Source organism: Typopeltis vanoorti, chromosome 1 (assembly GCF_054136105.1).
Source record: "Typopeltis vanoorti isolate ZY-2024b chromosome 1, IOZ_Tvanoo_1.0, whole genome shotgun sequence".
Lineage (NCBI taxonomy): Eukaryota > Metazoa > Arthropoda > Arachnida > Uropygi > Thelyphonidae > Typopeltis > Typopeltis vanoorti.
In genome coordinates this window covers 100350981-100371761 of record NC_143549.1, presented here as the reverse complement: position 1 = coordinate 100371761, position 20781 = coordinate 100350981, and the positions used below count along the sequence as shown (strand labels likewise).

General features: G+C 36.6%; 1 protein-coding gene across 1 annotated transcript in view; it reads right to left on the bottom strand.

Annotated features, from left to right (window-relative positions):
• Nucleotides 1-20781, bottom strand: part of LOC150110253 (carboxypeptidase B-like) — a 76388-nt gene that overhangs the window by 21245 nt on the left and 34362 nt on the right. Inside the window, exons 5-6 of the mRNA XM_090394543.1 lie at nt 20227-20439; nt 1882-1984 (exon numbers count right to left, since the gene is read on the bottom strand). Coding sequence (XP_090250669.1) covers nt 1882-1984; nt 20227-20439 — 316 coding nt within the window. The remainder of the gene's footprint in view (nt 1-1881; nt 1985-20226; nt 20440-20781) is intronic.

Here is a 20781-nt window from a genome sequence, read left to right as displayed (position 1 = left end):
TTCAAACCTACCAGTTTCACCAGCAAACTGTCTGGCTTTTTCAAGGTATTATGGAGATATGAAAGTTAGTAAATGCAAATTAAAAGGAACATAAAAAACGTTGTAAACCAAACTAGTATCTATGGTTACATGTTTCGCGTGACAGAGATGATTGATTGTTCTTATTCATTATCACGCATGCGTATTTGTTGTAGACTTGTAATGTGATTACTGGCTAGCTGTAGTTCAGATTGATTGAGAGAGAGAGGATCAAGTTTTTCCACGAATTGTTTAGAATTACACCCTGATTTCTGTTGAGGTTTCTGCCGGTTATTAGTACTATTGTGGCTTCCTTAAATACACGATGCCTGTAGTCGTCATCGAGATATGGCATGGAGCTGTTTTGCCAATCTATCGTGTGGTTAGACGTGCAGAAATGATGTGCTAAGCCGGAAGAGATGCTTCTGTTGTGGTTTACATCACCAACATGTTCTTTTTGTCTAATTTCTAAACTTCGTGAAGTTTGTCCGATGTAGGCAAGACCACAGGAGCAGGGAATGTAATATACTCCTGGATATTTGTAGAATGGAACTTTATCTTTTGGAGAAAATTGACTTTGATGTCATATAGAAATTGATTTGTCATATAGAAATTCTGATGAATAAGAAATTGACTTGATGAAAGGTATCACTACAGTAGAAACGTGCTGATGGTGGGATTCTTCTTGTCTGGGGTTGTCATTGTATAGATATTTTTTGATGATGTTTTGAGGATATCCATTTTGTGATAATGTGTTGGCTATTAGTGAGAGTTCATTCTGTGTATCCTCCTCTTCTGATATAAACTTTTTGGCGCTATGTTTCAACATGTGGATAATACTCAGTTTGTGTGACTTGTGATGGTTTGAAGTATAGTGAAGATATCTTCCAGTATCTGTGGGCTTTCTGTAAATGGAACAACCCCAGACAAGAAGAATCCCACCATCAGCACGTTTCTACTGTAGTGATACCTTTCATCAAGTCAATTTCTTATCAAATAGCAAGAATACTAAGAGCCCACAACATCAGAGTGGTCTTCAAACCAACCACCAACATCAGACAAGTTTTAGGATCTCCAAAAGATAAAGTTCCGTTCTACAAATATCCAGGAGTATATCACATTCCCTGCTCCTGTGGTCTGCCTACATCGGACAAACTTCACGAAGTTTAGAAATTAGACAAAAAGAACATGTTGGTGATGTAAACCACAACAGAAGCATCTCTTCCGGCTTAGCACATCATTTCTGCACGTCTAACCACACGATAGATTGACAAAACAGCTCCATGCCATATCTCGATGATGACTACAGGCATCGTGTATTTAAGGAAGCCACAACCGGTGGAAACCTCAACAGAAATCAGGGTGTAATTCTAAACAGTTCGTGGAAAAACTTGATCCTCTCTCTCAATCAATCTGAACTACAGCTAGCCAGTAATCACATTACAAGTCTACAACAAACACGCATGCGTGATAATGAATAAGAACAATAAGTCATCTCTGTCACGCGAAACGTGTAACCATAGATACTAGTTTGGTTTACAACGTTTTTTATGTTCATTTTAATTTGCATTTACTAACTTTCATATCTCCGTAATACCTTGAAAAAGCCAGACAGTTTGCTGGTGAAACTGGTAGGTTTGAATATATGTTTTTTATTGTAAAATACTGGTCTGTATTAATAAAATTGTATTTCTATTATGAAACGACCAAAAATGTATACTTTAAATAGATAATTAAAATATTTACTCTGTAAAAATAGTATATATATATGTATTTTTTTTTCTTTTTCATACCAGTATATTACTTTTATCTTATAATTTAGTGATGACTGTAAGCATTGTTAATATAATGATCTAAATTTACCTCCAAATTGCACATCAAAATTTCTGTTGGGATCAGTACCCCTACACAACAGAAGTCCAGGAAACCTATCGGAAATTGCTCTATTTTTTCTCCATAAGCGATTCTAAAAAATAGGAAAATTGTATATTTAATTATTAGTCATATATGGTTTAACACTTTTATGAATGAAAGTATTATTATTATTGGGGATGGAGAAAGCATTTAGGCTGAATTGATCTACCATTCTTTATACAGACAGGCATTATGATTTAATTTTCGTCACATCACTAGAATTGCAGTAAGTTAGGTGATCAGTTTCACACATCATTGAACTCAGAATGCAGATAATTCCAAGAAAAAAAAAAGGAGGGGGAGGGGGATTATGTTCCTAGGAATCTGTTGCATCATTTTCAGGTATGATGGGTTGGCAATTGCAGATTCAGAAACACTGCACCAAACCAGATATTCATCATTAGTAAATATCTTTCATGATGTGTAAGCTGTTTCAGTATACTCAAAAGGACTGAGTTGTATTTATTCAATTGATCATTCATTAAAATTTGTCTCCTCTGAAAATAAAATATAAACGCATTAGAATCAATGCTTTGTTTTATGCAAAATGTATACATAGTCCACATTGTATTCTGTTGTATCAGTATCTCAGTTTCTGTTCCATCCGTGTATAGTACACCTCATTTGGCAAGTCTAAATGAATAACTCTCTTAACAGTGTTTGTGAGATCTTGTTTTGTGTCATGTCATATTCTAATTTCTGGTTTCTGTGGGCTGCTCAAAACATTCTTCCATATGGTAGTAATGTGTATATTGTTTCTGTACAGAAACAATATATACAATATACACATTACTACCATATGTGTATGTTGTTTCTGTGCAATATAAATAGAAACAATAAATTAAAATATCACCCCTCCACATGCCAGAGTTACAGAATCTACAGACCATTACGGTCTCCGAATGCGATGGAGGGGGAGTGGAGGAGTAGAAGTTGAGAAGAGAGAAGGAAACCTATTTCTGTTCTTCTTCTTCAAAGCCGGAGGTTATAGCATTTAAAAAATATTAGGTCCAGGGTTTGTTCATGAAAGTTTATGAAACAAAAAAGGGGAGAAAAACTGTTTCAATGGTTTATTGTTGAACTTTATATAGGTTAATAGTTACTGCTCATATTTTTTGAATGTTTATAAAAACGCAAATTAACAATGGATGCCAGTTAAGATACCACTCATAAAATAACTATGGATATTTTCTGGAGACACCAGAATTTTTGAGAGAGGAATTATCATCATCAAATTCCTGCCATGTACCCTCAAGGGGTGTACAGGATATGACAGTACTACATGAAAAAAAATTTACATCGTTACTAACTTCGTTTCTACAATTTTCCTCCAAATCAGTCTGTTACTTGTCAAGACTCCAACATTATCAGATCTTATATTTTTATCGTCTAAGACACTTTGTACTGTATCAATCCACCTATATCTTGGTCTTCCTTTGGATCGTTTTCCTGCCAACCTGGCAGAGAACACTTGTTTTGCTAATCTTTCTTCGCCCATTCTGTTTATGTGACCATACCACCTGAGATTAGCTCTGCTAACGCATTCCTGGATGCTGACAATGTCAAGTTCTTTCCTAATATCCTCGTTTTTAATATGATATTGCCATTGATGCCATCTGTTCACGCCTCTAATCTTCCTCAGGACTCTCATATCTGCGGTCTCTAGTCTTTGGTCAAGTGTTTTACTTCTGACCCAGCTCTCAGATCCATAAGTTAAAACTGGTTTGAACACAGACTTGTATACAGCTAATTTAGTGTTCCGACTAATTTCTCTCTTATTCCATATGAATTTATTCAATTGACTTCCCACCATACCAGCTTTGCTGATTCTGTTATCTATTTCTATATTTAATTTACCATCTTCACTAAAAATATGTGCCTAAGTAGCTGAAATGTTTTACATGTTCCACAGGTTCTCCATTCATAGCACAGTTGACATTTTCAATGATTCTGCCTATTTTCATTGTCATTGTCTTTTTATTGCTGACCTTCATACCATATCTATTACAACAGTTATTCAATTTAGTCAGATTTAGTCAGAGAATCTTGCAGACTTGTAGAGGATTTATGTAGAAGTATAACATCATCTGCCTAAAGCAAAGAGCTGACATTAACATCTCCAATTTTGATATCAGCTTTAATACCACTTTCCTTCATAATGTGATCCATTTAGATAATGAATAACAGAGGGGATAATGTACATCCTTGTCTCACACCAGATTTAACATTAAACCATCCTCCTGTACTTCCTTCAATTCTAACTGCTGACTTACAACTCAAATAAAGACCAAGTATTGCTTGATATAATGCCCCATTGACACCATATAACTGTAGAGTATTGAATAGCTTCTCTCTTGGCACCTTGTCATATGCCTTTTGCCTTTTCCAAATCGACAAAACTTAAATACAGATCTTTGTTATATTCCCACGCTTACTCGACTATTTGTTGTAAAGTGAAGATCTGATCCTGACATCCTCTATTTGGCCTGAATCCAGCTTGTTCTTCACCAAGCTTTTCTTCCACAATTCTTCTCAACTGTTTCTCAAGTATACTTGCATAGATCTTGCCAGGAACACTCAGTAGGGAAATACCTCTGTAATTCTCACATTCAGTTTTATTTCCCTTTTTATATATGGGTACTATGAGAGCTCTACTCCAATCATCGGAGATTCGTCCCTCTGTCCAGGCTTTCTGAACTATGCAGTGCAGACACTGTAAGACTCATATACCACCATACTTCAGCATTTCTGGTCGAATATCATCTACTCCTGCTGCCTTTCCACATTTCAACCCTTTGATGGCTTTATCGACTTCAAATATGGATATGTATTCCTGATTGCATGCCTGGTCAATGTTTTTTACCACTGTGCTGTTATCACTGCTTGTTTCATTTAGCAGTTTTTCAAAGTAATTACTCCATACTTCAAGGATATCTTTTTCTCCCGTTTTCATGTCACCTTATCATCTCTAACTCCTTTTACAGCATTCTTTCCTCCATTCCTAAGCTTCTTCAACAGCCTCCAGAATATTTTGCCACCTTGATATTTATTTTCTATATTCTTGCCGAAGTCCTCCCATAACTTTTGTTTAGCTAGTTTTACACAGTGTTTAGCATTCTTGCATTTGTCTATATATTCTCTAAGAGCACAAGCTGACTTATTTGCCAGGAACTTTTGATATGCTTTCTTCTTTTCCTTCACTGCCTCTTTAACTTCCTGTGTCCACCATGGAGTTCTAATTTTTCTATCCTTGCAGACAACTTCATCACATACCGCTATAGCTGAATCAATCAGGGCATTTTTCAAGGCTTGCCACTGAATCTCCAAGGTTTGATTCCTATTCTCAAACTCTTTCAATTTTTCTTCAATAATCTTTGTGTATTTTAGTCTACAGTTCACATCTGAGAGCTGCTCAACTTTTATTCGCTTTAAAAGTTTCTTACATGTTATTCTTTTCAGTATGAAATTCAATTTTATCCTGCTCAAGACTAAATAGTGATCACTTCCAGTTTCAAATCCTCTGTACACTCTGGTGTCATGCACCAGGGAGAAAACATCGCTATCAACAATAACATAGTCAATGAGACTTTTCTTATTCCTTGCCTCTTCTCTCCATGTGAATTTGTGCACATTTTTATGTTGGAACATGGTGTTAGTAATAACCAGTCCATGTTCTGAGCAGAAATCCAACAGATATTTGCCATTATTATTAGCTTTGCTCTTTTCTCAAAATTTTCCCAAAATATTTTTGTATGTCTCACAATCATTTCCTACTCTGCCATTTAGATCCCCAACAAGGACCAACTTTTCCTTCTTCATTGTGTCAGTTGCTTTTTCTAAAGCCTCAAAAAATTCCTCCACTTCTACCTTCTGTGGGACCATAGGCACAAATAAGTCTCATTGTCCAGCTCCCCATTCTCATATTTGCCCACATTACTCTACTTGAGACTGCCTGCCATTCAAGAAGATTAGCCTCGTATTTTGTGTTGAATACTATGGCTACTCCTTCTTTTCCTTGATTGTCATTGCCTGAATATAACATTTTGTATTTATTGCTCAGAAAGATCTCACCAGTTTTTGTCTTTTTTGTTTCAGTCACCCCTATTATATCGATCTGGTACTTATCTAATTCCTCAGCTAGCTCCATTTCTTTGCCATTCAGGCTTCTTATGTTGATAGTACCGATCTTTAACTCTGGTGATGTTGAGTTGGGGTGTGCTTTCAGATTTGTTCCAGTAGCTGATTTTTCCCCATTCGCCCTGGTTCCCTGGCGAAAACAATGCGAGCCTTGTTTATCCGGGCAACGCCCCAGCCAGCATGAAATTTTGTCATGTTGTACCATCTTTTTTTTTTTTTTTTTTGGTTTAACCAATAAGAATACAATTTGGTCAGCTAAATCCCAAATTGTCAGCCCATCCTTGTTCGTTCAGTATCCAAGTAGATATCCAACAGGGTGCACCACGAGAAGGAGAGGATTGGACATTAGGTCAGAAGCCCTGGTCGGTTCTCCACATTCCTTTAAAGGCTATGTGGAGGGTCTCCTCTCAGTTATACAGCTTTGACCCTTAAGCACCCCCGAGAGGAATTATCAATTAGGTAAATTGAAGCTTGAAATGTTTAAAGCACTGCAAGGATTGTCAAATAATTATGACTAATGGAATGTACTGTTATAAATAGAATTACAGGTAAGATTTGTGGTCAGTGGAAGATGATCATTTATGCTTAGAGGAAGAAATAGGTGAAAGAATGACGTCCTAAGCACTCTTGCATTGGTTTGGAAAATATCTGAAGAGAGGAAGTTGTCCATTGTGATATGTACTGAACAGCTATAGAGAAAACTGGATACCAACTACAAAGGGTAGAAGGCAGATCATGGTATAATAGTTCTGATGAGTGGATTTTTATGCTACAGTCGATGATGCCTTAGAAATGTCAAGAGCAACTGAACAGTTTCTCCAAACTTGTCTATGATGTGCGTTTAGAGTTGGGTTGCATAGATAGAGCTTTACTATAAATCAACACATCCCAGGCATTCTCCATACTTGCATATGCTGATTAATTGGTAGATTTCCACATGAGAACTTCAGTATTGATGACTTTGTTTTGTCTTTTTTTAACATTTTAAAAAGAACTGAGGTGAGAGTGACAGTTTTATGGCAGACAGACTTTTTTTTTTGGAATAAGTTGGATACATGAAGAGATGATATAGAATGATATAGTCCTGGAGTACTAATTTTAAGCAGAGTGAAAGGAAAATACACTCATTACCAGACGATTTGTATGTAAGCTATTCAAAATTCCTCTGTTGTCTTTCTGGAAAAGAAAATAAAGTATTTAGTGGAATGTTTGGTATATTTGATGCAGTTTGTGCAGGAAGTCATCTACACAGGAACTGGAGAAAAATGATGTAATATAGTAATCAGTTTTGTATTTATTTTATTTTTTTAATATATTAATCAAATATGAGATCAAATAAATTATGAGAGGTCAAAGAACCTATAAGCACATTAGTGTTGTCTAGAGCAGTGCTTCCCAAACTCTGGATGTCAGGTCCCCTTTGCAAAAATTAAAATATTTCACGGCCCCCCTCGAAAAAAAATCATAATAGAGAGATATATTATTATAATACTTATTGTATTTATATTCAATACAAAACATACACAGCGAATATTGCAAAAATCAAATGCATATATTACATTTTTTGCCTCTTACTGTTCTGAAGACGATGCGGGCTGTTCTGGTAAAATAGGAAATACTCTCCTTTTTTTTGAGTCTGTTTCTGCTTCTTCTTATTGTTCGCAGGAATTTTTTTTTATTTTTTATCAGCCACTTATCCATCTCAGGGTTAAATTTTTTAATGTAGAATAGATCAAATAATATCACCACTTACCGATACTGGCACATCACAGACTGATAACATGAAATTAGTGAATATTACCTGAATAAGGGAATCCCCGGACCAGGAACATTTTTCTCTTTTGTGACTTTTCTCCCTTTAAGGTAATTAAGCTTAACGCGAAACAGACAGCAAAGGCAGGTTATTAAAACGTGCATATGATTGGTGTGGTATTAACAAAAGGTCGCGCAACCAAAAGATAAAAGCATAGCTGACAATTGAGTTGAAATGCTAACTCTCTTCAACCAAATTCCATATGTGAACCTGCCATAACATTCATTATATATATATATTACATAGTTTTAACACTTTTACAAATTTTAACACGTTCGGTTGAATTTTATTGCTGCCTTGGGAAATCGAACTCACACACATCTAATTAATAACAATAGTTTTTAGTTAGATACTGTGTTTGCCCATGCAACATATGGTTTTGTTTCAGTCTATACAGCATAGTTTCTGTATGAGGGGACATGTGATTCATTAATTGGTGTGTTTTTATCTCATTTGTCTCTAATTGCACTATCTGTTGAGAAATATATTACACAGACTCCTCATACCTTATTCACTGGCATAATAAAAGTACTTGTTTTATTGCCTCTGCAGTATAGTGGCTGTTAGGAAGGGCATGTTGTTTACCACTGCAAGCGAGTTACTATCTCCCCACATGAACTTGTTTAAGCCTTTTTTCATTTGTGAAGTATATGCAAAACTTTTATTGGTAACAGAAAACTAGCTCGGATGACAGTGATAATATAAAACGAGTTTTGATATGTATATAAAATCAATATCAACAGTCCCTGATTACGTATGCATGATGAAAGGGACAGGAAGATTTGGAGCTTTCCTGGAGAGCATTCAAAGTAAATACAATTAACCACTGCTTTGAAATGAAACATATGAATAAGCAATATTTACTAATATTCATTAAGTGCTGAAATATGCAGGAAGCAAAGTTTGTGAACCAACACCAATGTGTGGACAAGACACTTTGGATGCTTTTGTCACCTACCTAAACAGCCAACACTCTAAAATTCACTGCACAGTAGAAAAAGAATCAAATAACTGTTTACCATTTCTTGACACATTAGTCACCCGCCTTTCAGATGGATCACTATCTTTTTCTATTTACAGAAAGCCTACACACACAGGAAGATACCTACATAAACAATCACATCATCATCCAGTCCAACAGTACGGCATTTTAAAAACACTTACACATAGAGCCAGAGCCATTTGTTCTAACGATACAGCTCTGACCACTGAACTCCAGTACCTGCGCCATACGTTCTTAGCCAACGGCTACAATCCCTACAAAATAGATAAAATACTACATAGGCCCATTACTCTGCCCTCCCCTAATACACAAGAATACAACATGACCATTTCTATTCCCTATATCAGAGGTACATCGGAAAAGATAGCCAAAGTATTGTTGAAACATGGCCTTCGCACCACCTTCAAACCTCATGTCAAGCTGGCAACTCTGATCCACTCGCCAAAGGATAAACTTCACCCTTTAGCACACCCAGGAGTGTATGAAGTTCCATATGACTGTGACTTGGCCTATTATGGGCAAACAGGAAGATCAGTGAACATCCGCCTGGAAGAACATGAAAGATACATTCGCTACTATTACTATGGCAAGTCGGGACTGGCAGACCACGCTTTGGACACTCCTTCACACAGGATTAGATGGAGGAAAACGAATTTGCTATTTAGGAGTCGTTATAGATCTGAAAGATTATTTTTTGAGTCAGCAATGGCTTTGGAGAATTCTCCCAACCTTAACAAATATGGTTGCATTAATTTGCCAAAAATTTGGGAGACGGTTATCCTAAGAAAAACTCCTGGATAACTGCTGTTTTTTTTTTTTTTTTTTCCCGTTAGAGGGCGCCAAAAATAGGACTTTAGATCTTTTGTCTTTTGCAATTATATTGTTTCACTCACTCACTGTCGCATTTACATGTGTGTTGTGCTCTGATGATGCTGAGTTGAAAATCAGCGAAATATTAGCGTTAATAAAACATCTTTGTTGATAAAAGTGTTTGTGGTGTTGTTAATACCGTGAAAAAAGAAAGTTCAGTGTGTGTGTGTGTGTGTGTGTACATACACACAGTTGTTGCACAGTAAAGGGGGGGGGGTGCTGGGCAGCTGCTGCTCCTGTATTAATGGATGCAATAGAAAGTGGAGGAATGATGGTTGCCAGTTCATTGGAGCAATGACTACTGAAGGACCTGTAGAATAGATACAGAGCCAAAACATGGGGCTCTGTGCGCTAAAGGTTTTAATGAATTTCTTACAGAGAGGGATCATCTATAAGTTGAATATATCTCCTCTTGACAGCAAGTTTTAGAGCGGTTTAAGATGCATGACCCCAAACATGTGAGCAGTATTTTAAAGATAAGTAGATTTGGGATTTGTATATGTTAAGAATTGGTTGGGTGTAAAATAACATCTTGAATGAAAGATAATGGCCAAGTTTTTGGATTCTGAGGAAGTTATTGATGTGATGTGTTTATACCAGGAGAGACTGAAGTTAAGTTTAAGTACAAGCAGAAAGAGAGAGAGAGATCTGATCTTCTCTGGTGTGTGTATAACTGAGAGATAGGTGAACTGAAATCTCTTTTGCGAGAGAGAAAAGGCAAGCTGTGTTTTGGTTGCATTGAAGGTGACCAGATTGTTCTCACCCCCCATTGAAGGATAGTATGTAGATCAATGTTTAAGACACTGGTTGTAGATGATCTTGATGCTTGGGATGTCTATGCACTGCATGGTTTGTTAAATGAGTAGGATTAATGGAAGGTACGATTATCTGCAAAGCTGTGGATAGGGTTAGTGCTGATTGAGAGGAGGTTGTTCATGTATGGGAGGAGTAGGTGATAGGACAGGAACTTAAGGTACTCCTGCATTGATTGTGAAGCTCAAAGAGAGGGAGCCACCACCACCATGGCATATACTGAACAACCAGGAGAAGCTGGAAACCCAGTTACAGAGGATGGTAGGTAGACCAAAGGATGGCAATTTGTTTAGTAGGCCTTGATGCAAAGCATGGTTAAAAGCTCTGGAAATGGAGAGATAGATGACACAAGTTTTTCCAAATATTTTCATAACACATGTCCAGTGGTGAATGATGTAAGCTAAGAAGTCAGTAGTGGATCTTGGATGGCAGAAACCATACTGGTGATCTTTGATTAATTGGTGGGTCTCTAGGTAGTGGACAAGATGGCTATTGATAACTTTCTCCATTATTCTGGTGAGGACTTGAGGTGATGGCGATTCAGTCATTTGATGGTAGACTTCTCTCTCTCTCTCTCCCCCCTTTTTTTTTGGAATAGGCTAATGTGACTGCTTCCATGCATTGGGATAAGATAAGCTATGCATAATAGATTGCAGAGATGCACAGGACAGGTGTCAGCTCTGGAGCACAATATTTGAGAACAACTGGAGAGATGCTGTTGGAACTAGAATAATTTTTAGTAATTTTCTGATATCTTTCTGTCAAAATACTACAGGAAGCATATGATAATCAGATTCCAATATGGTAGGAGACAATTTCCCCTGTTCATCTATTTAGGAGTTTTGAGGAAAAGAGTAATGCTAGGTGATCAGCTTTATCTTTAGGTGCCATGAAAATGAGAAAGAGATGGAAGTGCAGGTGAACAGAAGTTTCATCCAGCAGCCTTAGCAAGGAACCAGAAGGAACAGCTTCCATTTAGACAGGAGGCAAGTTTTCTACTTTTAGCCTTTATGAAATATTTGGATCTGCTGATGACTGTTTTGCATTTGTTTCATGCTTTAGTATAGGCAGAGTATGAAGTTAGAGTTCTTGATGTGAGCCACCTGTAGTTAGCTGAATTTTCTCTTCAAAAAATCAGTCTCCATTCTCACAGAATGCCCTTGTTTAAACCACTATTGACCTCGCATTCTCTGATAAAGATGGCAACTCCTTTTTCCTTGGTCTCACTGTTGCTTCATCTCCTCCAACCCTGCTCTGAACAAGTAACAGAAATTATCCTCACTGGCATGAAGGAAGACCTTCATCCCCAATACCAAATAATCTTCATCTGCTTTGATTCACTTTCTGTTGAACCAAGGCTCTCTCTGATTTATGTAGATGATGTACCCCTAAACACATCTAGTACAAGTCTCTCTCTCTAATTTAAATCTGTTAAACAGCTATACCAAATTTGTCATGAAAATCAACAATAAAAAGACCAATACTATGAAAATAGGCAGAAACATAGTAGATATCAGCTGCATTCTCAATAAAGAACCTATAGAAGAAAATATTTCATATATTTAGGCACAGTGTTTAGTGAAGATGGCAAATCAAGCAAAGCTAGTATGAGGAACTGGTTGGATAAATTTATATGGAATAAGAGAGAAATTATCATTATTATTATTAACATATGATCTCTACAGAGTCAGGCTCATCATGGGGGATACACACACACACTATTGCACACAACACACTCATTCATCTACATTCACAACACCTTCAGGCAACTGACCAACCATTCTCCATGCAAAGAACCTGATGCTCACATCCTCCTTATACAGTTTCCAGTGATGGCCTCTTGTTCTAACACCCCTTTCCCATTCTATGAAAAATCTCTTCCATGTCAACCTGATAACAACCCCTCACTAGCTTATGTCTCAATCATATTCCCCTGCCCCTCTTCCTCCTCTTCACAAGTCTCTGCAACTTACATTCTCTCAATCTGTTCCTCATACTCCACATTCCAAAGACCACTGACCATCTTTGTGAATCTTCTCTGGATCCTTTCCAACATATCCTCATCACCATGAAAACTCAGCAACCAAATCTGTGCACATTAATCCATATGAGGCCTCATCAAGACCTTATACAATGGCATCATAACCTCTCTATTTCTGCATGTCAGGGCCCTCTGCATCATTGCTATTATCCGATGTGACGTTCACAACTTATGCAATGTGAATCCTGAATTTCAGGTCCTTGTCACTTCTAGATCTCTCATTTCCTCTACTTCCTTTAAAGTTTCCCCATTAAGTGTATACTTTGCATCCCATCATTGCCTACCAAATCTCAAAAACCTTACACTTTGCAACAAACTGATAGTTCCACTTACCTGCCCATTCAGGCAATCTATTCAAGTAAGTATGTCCTCTGCTTAACTATGCATTGCTCTCTTCCCAGTTTTGCATCATCTTCAAGCAGCTGCATATCACTAGTTAAACCCATCCCAATATCATTAACATACAAAGTGAACAACAATGGTCTGAAAACTGACCCCTACTGTACACCACTGGTGACTTTTCTCTTTCGGGATACCACATCCCCATATACAACTTTCTGATACCTATCAGACAGCCAGTCACTGATCCAACTCAGAAGTCTGTAATCCAATCCCATCTGTTTCAATTTATTTACCAGCTTGTCATGTGGTAGTCTATCAAAAGCTTTTGCAAAATCCAAGTACATCACTGTATATGCATCTCCCCTGTCTAAGGTATTTGTTGCCTTGTTATAGTATGTAAATAAGTTAGTGAAACATGATCTTCCCTTAACAAACCCATGCTGATAACCACAGAGAATAAAACTGCTGTTAGCAACCCATTTCTGTATCCTACTTTTCACCAATCTCTCCAGTACTTCACAACTCCAGATATACAGACTGGCCTATAATTTGAAGCTTCTCACCTACTTCACACTGCCTCATAATCATTGCCACCATTTCTCTCTTTCATGTCTACCTTAATTCTCCTGTTATTTGTATCCTTTAATTTCTATTCCCGTTACGATATCATCTTCATTCAACCATGTTTCACTTATTCTAATGATTTTGGGATGAATAAACTCAATCACTGAAGCCATTTCATCCCCCTTATTTCTGATACTTCTTGCATTTGTAAACAAACACAGCAGTTCATTTTTAGGTCTGTAACCAGTCCTGTCCAAGCCACCTGTTGGTTTTGATTTTCCCACCACACCTGCCCAATCACCTTTATCACCACTTACCGCATATATCTCCTTAGTCTCAACTTCCTCACCCACATTGCAATATACTCAAGCTTCATACACACATTCACTGCCACTTTCAACATCCACTTGCCCTGTCCACCAGGGCTCTCTCTCCCCTGCCCCACCCCCCATTTTCCTATTCCTCTTGTATATCTGTTCTCTCTTCATCTCTCACACTGCTACTGTTTCCACTGCCAAGCACTTCTGTCTGTTCAATACCACTCTCCTGATTTTTTCCCTTCATCTCTTTCTTCTGATCTCTTGCATGCATCAAACACACACACACTGTTCTTCCAAAACACAAAAACACTATTAGCTAAAACACTAAAAATAGAAGTATACAAGACAGTGTTCAAACCAGTTTTAAGCTATAGATCTGAAAGATTAGGAAGGAACTTGACATTGTTAGCATTCAAGAATGTTTGAGCAGGGCTGATCTAAGGTGATATTGTGCAAAAGCTTAAATTTTAAGATGAAAACATAAGTGTGTGTAAACTAATTACACTATTATTTCTTCTTCTTATAGCTCTACAGCCAAATTGAAAAAAGGCCTACTGAATTTGTTGACTCTTTTCCAGTTTAGGCATCATAATATGATTTTGCAATCTTGTTTAAATTCTGTCTATCATCTTGTTCAAGATTTTCCTTTTGGTCTATTACCAAGTACTTTACTATTTTATTGTCTTCTTAAGAATAGGTGCAAATTTTTTTCATTTGGTTAGACTATAATAAATTTAGTTTAATCCTTTATCCAAGTGTAAGCAAACAAAGTTTGCACCTGAAGTATCTTCAGGACTGAGGCAACTCATGGTAAAGGTGGACCAAGCTCTCATCACTACTTGTCTTAGTATCTCCCATAATGCAAAGCACATCTCCTTGCAGACATGTATAATGCTATGCATTAAGGGAAGGGCCACTACCCAGACCAGTTTCAACCATTATTGAGTTCTCGGCAGTGGGAGCCAGACCCGGAGGTGGTGATTACTAAGGTGGAAGAATGGAGAAGTCTGGCTCCCACCGATGAGACCTCAATAAAGGTCGAAACCGGTCTGGATAGTGGCCCTTCCCTTAATGCATAGTATTATACATGTCTGCAAGGAGATGTGCTTTGCATTATGGGAGATACTAAGACAAGTAGTGACGAGAGCTTGGTCCACCTTTGCCACGAGGTTGCCTCAGTTCTGAAGATACTTCAGGCGCAAACTTTGTTTGCTTACACTTGGATAAAGGATTAAACTAAATTTATTATATTCTTAAGAATAGTGTCACTTTCCATATACAAAAAACATATTCTGCCTACTGCAAGCTTTTTGAAATTGATTATATTAGACATTGTGGGTTCTTTATAAATTTGATATTACTCATGGTTATATGTGATCCTCCAGAGACCATTATCATTCACGGTCAAAATATTTTTTAAGAATTTTACTTTCAAAAGCGGAAATCAAATTCTCCACCCTTGTAAATATCCAGGTTTCACATCCATAGGTAACAACTAGACAAAATATTGATTTATATATGTTTACTTTAGTCATTCAATGAATATTGTTGGAAGAGGTTTTTTTTGTTTTTTTTTTTTTTTTTTTTGTTTTTTTTTTACACTTGGATAAAGGATTAAACTAAATTTATTATATTCAAGGAATATCTTTTGAACTTAAGTACACAAGAGAGAGTAAAAAGCCTGATTACATCTCTTTATTAGATTCTACACTTCCACCATCTCACCTGGCTGGCTAGCAGTTGTTCCACTTTTTCTGTTTCGAGGTTCCTGTTCTTGCACCTTTTGCTAAAATGGCCTGCATGGTATGGTTTTCCACATCCTTGACATCAAAATGTTATCATCCTTTATTTTAATTCTGAAGTTGAAAGAGGAGGATCAGGATTGTCACAACAGCAGAATATATATAACCAGTGACTAAAGATATTAGAAGGATCATTAACATATTATTCTTATTGCCATCACCTTAAGGCCTCCATGATAATTAGTGCCATTCTGGTTTGCAAAGTGAGTAGCATTTTGACTCTTCAACCAGCAGGCTGTTAGTTCAAATCCTTCATGGATGGAAGGGTAGAAGAATTTTATTACCTAGTGTTAAACTGTCATCCTGCTTATTTCAATTTTAAAGTGCTTGAAAAAGTTCTGTTTGATCTTTGGAGCAGGGTTGTTGGTTTATCTGATTCTTAAATCACCCATGGTACTAGTGTGCTCTAGACTTTCAACTTTTGTGGATTGAAGTCACTAGAAGAAAAAAAAAAGTCTTGCACACCTAAAATTCATTTGCTGATTCTGCTTTTATCACACTCCGAGAAACACATTTTGCTTGCCGCCCTGCTCCCCCCCCCCCACAAAATTATACAGCTTTTCTGGACCAAACAATTTTATCAAAAGATGTTTTATTAACTGCTTATATTTTGCTCAATTTCAAAGCAGCAGCATCAGAGCACAACACAGCTTGTATACATGACATTGAGTAAGTGAAACAGTACAATTTTAATGGACAAAAGATCTAAAGTCCTATTTTGGCACCCTTTAATGTTGTAAAAAAAAAAAAATACAGCTATGTGGGAGTTGCTCTTAAGATAACAGTCTTCTAAATTTTTGGCAAATTAATGCAAATATATTTGTTCACAAGTTAGGAGAATTCTTCAAAGCCATGGTTGACTTAAAAAATAATCTTTCAGATCTGTAATGACTTCTAAATAGCACATTCGTTTTCTTCCATCTAATCCTGTGTGAAGGGTGTAAAAAGCATGATCTGACAGAACTGAGTTGCCATTATAATGATAGTGAATGTATTTTTTACGTTCTTCCAGGCAAACGTTGCTCTACATGGGGAGGAAAATCTACAAACAGATTAATGATCCTGCCATGGGTTCCATCCTCTCCACACCTTTAGCAAACTTTTACATGGAACACTTCGAAAAAAAGTACTTACCATAGCTACATACAAGCCCCCCCCCTAGTCTGGTTATGCTGGGGGGGTGTAACTGTTGATGATGTGTTTGCCATTTGGCCCCTTGGACAAGACACTTTGGATGCATTTGTCACCTACCTAAACAGCCAAAATCCACTTCACAGTAGAAAAAGTATCTAATAACTGTTTACCATTTCTTGACACGTTAGTTACCTGTCTTTCAAATGGCTTACTATCTTTTTCCATTTACAGAAAGACAACACACACACACACAGGAAGATACCTACATAAACAATCACATCATCATCCAGTCCAACAGTATGGCATTTTAAAAACACTTACATGCAGAGCCATTTGTTCTAACGATACAGCTCTGCCCACAGAACTCAAATATCTGTACCATACATTCTTGGCCAACGGCTACAATTCCTAAAAAACAGATAAATACTACATAGCTCCATTAACCCCTCTCTCCCACCCCTAATACACAGGTACACAACATTACCATTTCTATTCCCTATGTCAGAGGTACATCAGAAAAGATAGCCAAAGCACTGATGAAACATGGCCTTTGCACCACATTCAAACCTCATGTTAAACTAGCAACTCTGATCCACTCGCCTAAGGATAAACTTTACCCTCTACCGCACCCTGGAGTGTCTGAAGTTCCCTGTGACTGTGGCTTGGCCTACGATGGGCAAATAGGAAGATCGGTCAATATCCATCTGGAAGAACATAAAAAATACATTCCCTACTATTAATATGGCAAAAGTCAGGATGGCAGACCACGCTTTGGATACCCCTTTGCACAGGTTAGACGGAAGAAAACGAATGTGCTATTTAGAAGTCATTACAGATCTGCTTTGGATACAGCTCACAGAATCAATTGGAAAAGACTACCATTCTCTAGCATAGTAAATTTAGAAGAGAAAGGCTGATTTTGGAATTGGCAGCTGCTCTCAGAAATCAGCCCAATTTGAATAAATATGGTTGCATTAAATTTCCCAAAATATGGGAAAGACTAATACTACAAGATCCCAGTTTACATCCTAGGCTGTCAACAGCTCACAGAGGAAACCCCCACCTAGTTAGGACTCTAGTCTTTTTTTCTGTGCGTTTCACTTAGTTTTGTGTTGCTTATGTGTGCGTTAAAAGTCTCATATTGTACTCCCTGATAATGTTTGAATGACCACTCCATTAAGCCTCTAACATGGGACCACTCCATTAAGCCTCTAACATCTTTATTGGTTAATAAAATATAACCTTTTAAAGCCTGAGTTCTGTAATAGAGAATTCTTGTCTATACTACTCACACACAGATACAAGGGTGGTCTGAAAACATGAATTTATAATTTCAAAATTATTTTTATTTTTCAACATGATCCATAATCTCTCTTAAGACTAATACATTTATTCCAGCGATGCTCCAGAGCCATTATCCCATCCCTGTAGTGGTTCTCAGTAAGATCTGCAAAATATCCCTCTACAGCTGCAATCACCTCTTGATTCGAAGAAAAATGCTGACCAGTGAGGAGGAAGAGATAGAAGTCAGAAGGAGCCAAATCTGGGGAATAGGGTGGATGTTCCAACAATTCATAGTGCAGATCCCTTAATTTTCCCATTGCCAAAACACTTTTGTGGGCAGGTGCATTGTCCTGATGAAAGATGATTTTTTTCTTCTGCAAACCAGGTCTTTTCTCACGAATTTTTTTGTCTAGTCTGATTAAAAGATTGGAATAATATTCCCCAGTTATTGTTTTACCCTTTTCAAGATAATTAATAAACAGAATGCCTTTAGCATCCCAAAAACACTGATGCCATGACCTTTCCTGCTGATGGAACAGAAACAGACTTTGTCTTCTTTGGTGCTGAACAACTGGCTTCTGTCCACTGTTTTGACTGCTGTTTGGATTCTGGTGGGTGATGGTGAATCCAAGTCATCCATAGTAAAAAATCTATGCACAAAATTAGTTTTATTCTTGTTAAAATGCTCCAAGCACTGTTCAGAGATTTTCATGCAAGTGCATTTTTGATCTTCTGTGAGCAAGCGCGGCACCCATCTTGTGCAAAGCTTTTTCATTTGCAGTTCTTCATGCAAAATATATCCTGCATGTTCTTTTGAAATGCCTATAGGCCCAGCAATTTCATGCACTTTGACTTGCTGGTCATCCAATACTATATCATGCACTTGATCAATGATTTCTAGTGTTGTTACACTTTTTGTACATCCTTCATGTTAATCATCTTCAAGGTTGGTACGGCCACATTTAAACTCAGCAGTCCATTTCTTAATTGTCGAAAATGAAGGAGAAGAGTGCCCAAAAACTTTTATGAATTTCGAATGAATTTCTTTTGCCATTAAACCTTCTTTTACAATAAATTTTATAACCATACAGTACTCAATTTTATCCATTTCAAGGGATATAGACAACATTTTTGCTTCAGACAGCTCTATTAAAAAAAAACTACTTGACGGAATGACTTGCAATTTCACGTGGATGCTTATGCCAGATGTACAAACTTAGAAAAAAAAATCTTGCTGATAAGGATATGTGCTTTGCATTATGGGATAATAAGGCAAGTGAAGTCATTAGCTTCTATATACGAGCTGCCCTGTCCTGATTATATTTCAGGCGCAAACTTTGTTTGCTTACAGTTGGATAAAGGATTAAATCAAGTATATAATATAATTTCTTGGTATCTTTAATTTATATGGCAGGTATGTATTGTTATTTTCAAAATCCAATTCTTAAAAAAATACAAATTTTTCATGTAACTTGAAAATTCATGTTGTGATGAGGTGCTGTAATTTTTAATTGAAAGTTTTTGGATTTTATAACTTATATTGAATTTGAAAGATTAAAGAGAAAAATAAAATTAATTCTTGAAGAATAGTTCAACTTAAGTTTTTTGTTTCTTAAAAAGATTAATTTAATTAAGAACCCAAGCAACGTCACTCAAACTGCTACTATTTTACATATTACTCCCCCTCTTTATTCCATTTTCACCTTCCTATAATTGTCAGACACCTGGGTAACTTTGCTTCATATAAACTTTAAATAATTTTGATAATGATTGGGAAGTTTGTCCCAATTCCAAAGTATGTATCCTGTGTATGTGTGTGTGCATGCTGGTAAGTATATATACTTTGTATGGTGAAAGAGGGACTAACTCCATATGAGATAACTCACTTTCAGTTGAAAACTTATAAAGGCATATAGCATCCAAAATAGATTTAACCCAGGTCTTTCCAGCGAAATTTATTGGTATTAGCTATGCTTAAATATTTTATGTAATACATAATAACTTTTAGAACCTGTATTGTGCATTTTGATGCTTTTATTTTAAAATATATAACTTTTATCCTCAAGTTCTTTAATATCCATTATGCTGTTTAGCACTTTTATTTTTAGTCATAATCGTTCATTAACTGCTAAACTAACTCATAAACGATACAAAATTATAAATTAACTTACCCAATTCCAGGTATATTCATATCCATCTGGGTTAACCATAGGTGCAATGTACCAGTCAAATGTATCTACCAGTTTTGTGATATTTTTATCAATTCCATAGTTTGTGAGAAGATGGTTGATTATATAGAGAGCTGTAGCAGGAGAAATCCACTCTCTGCTGTGAATGCCAGCATCAATCCATATAGCAGGCTTATAAGAACCTCCAGAACTGATCTATAAAATGAAAGCATAAATGTTTATTTAAAATGCTATTTTAAAGCACATTAAATTTTCATATCAATAAAACTGAAAAACATAAAAATATATCATATGGAAATATAATTGGGTTGGGGGTACTTGGGATCCAAAAAATAATAGTGCTAGTTAAAGCAGTATTTGGAGTGAGCAGTGAAGAATGACTCCTAAGATCAGAAAGGTAAAAGTAGTTGATAAAGGTATTAAGCAGGATTACAGAAGGGGGGGGGGGGCGAGTGACCACAGAAATATATAAAAGGTGGTGGTGAATAGCTACACATAAATATACTTAGATATAATATCAAACATAAATTACACACA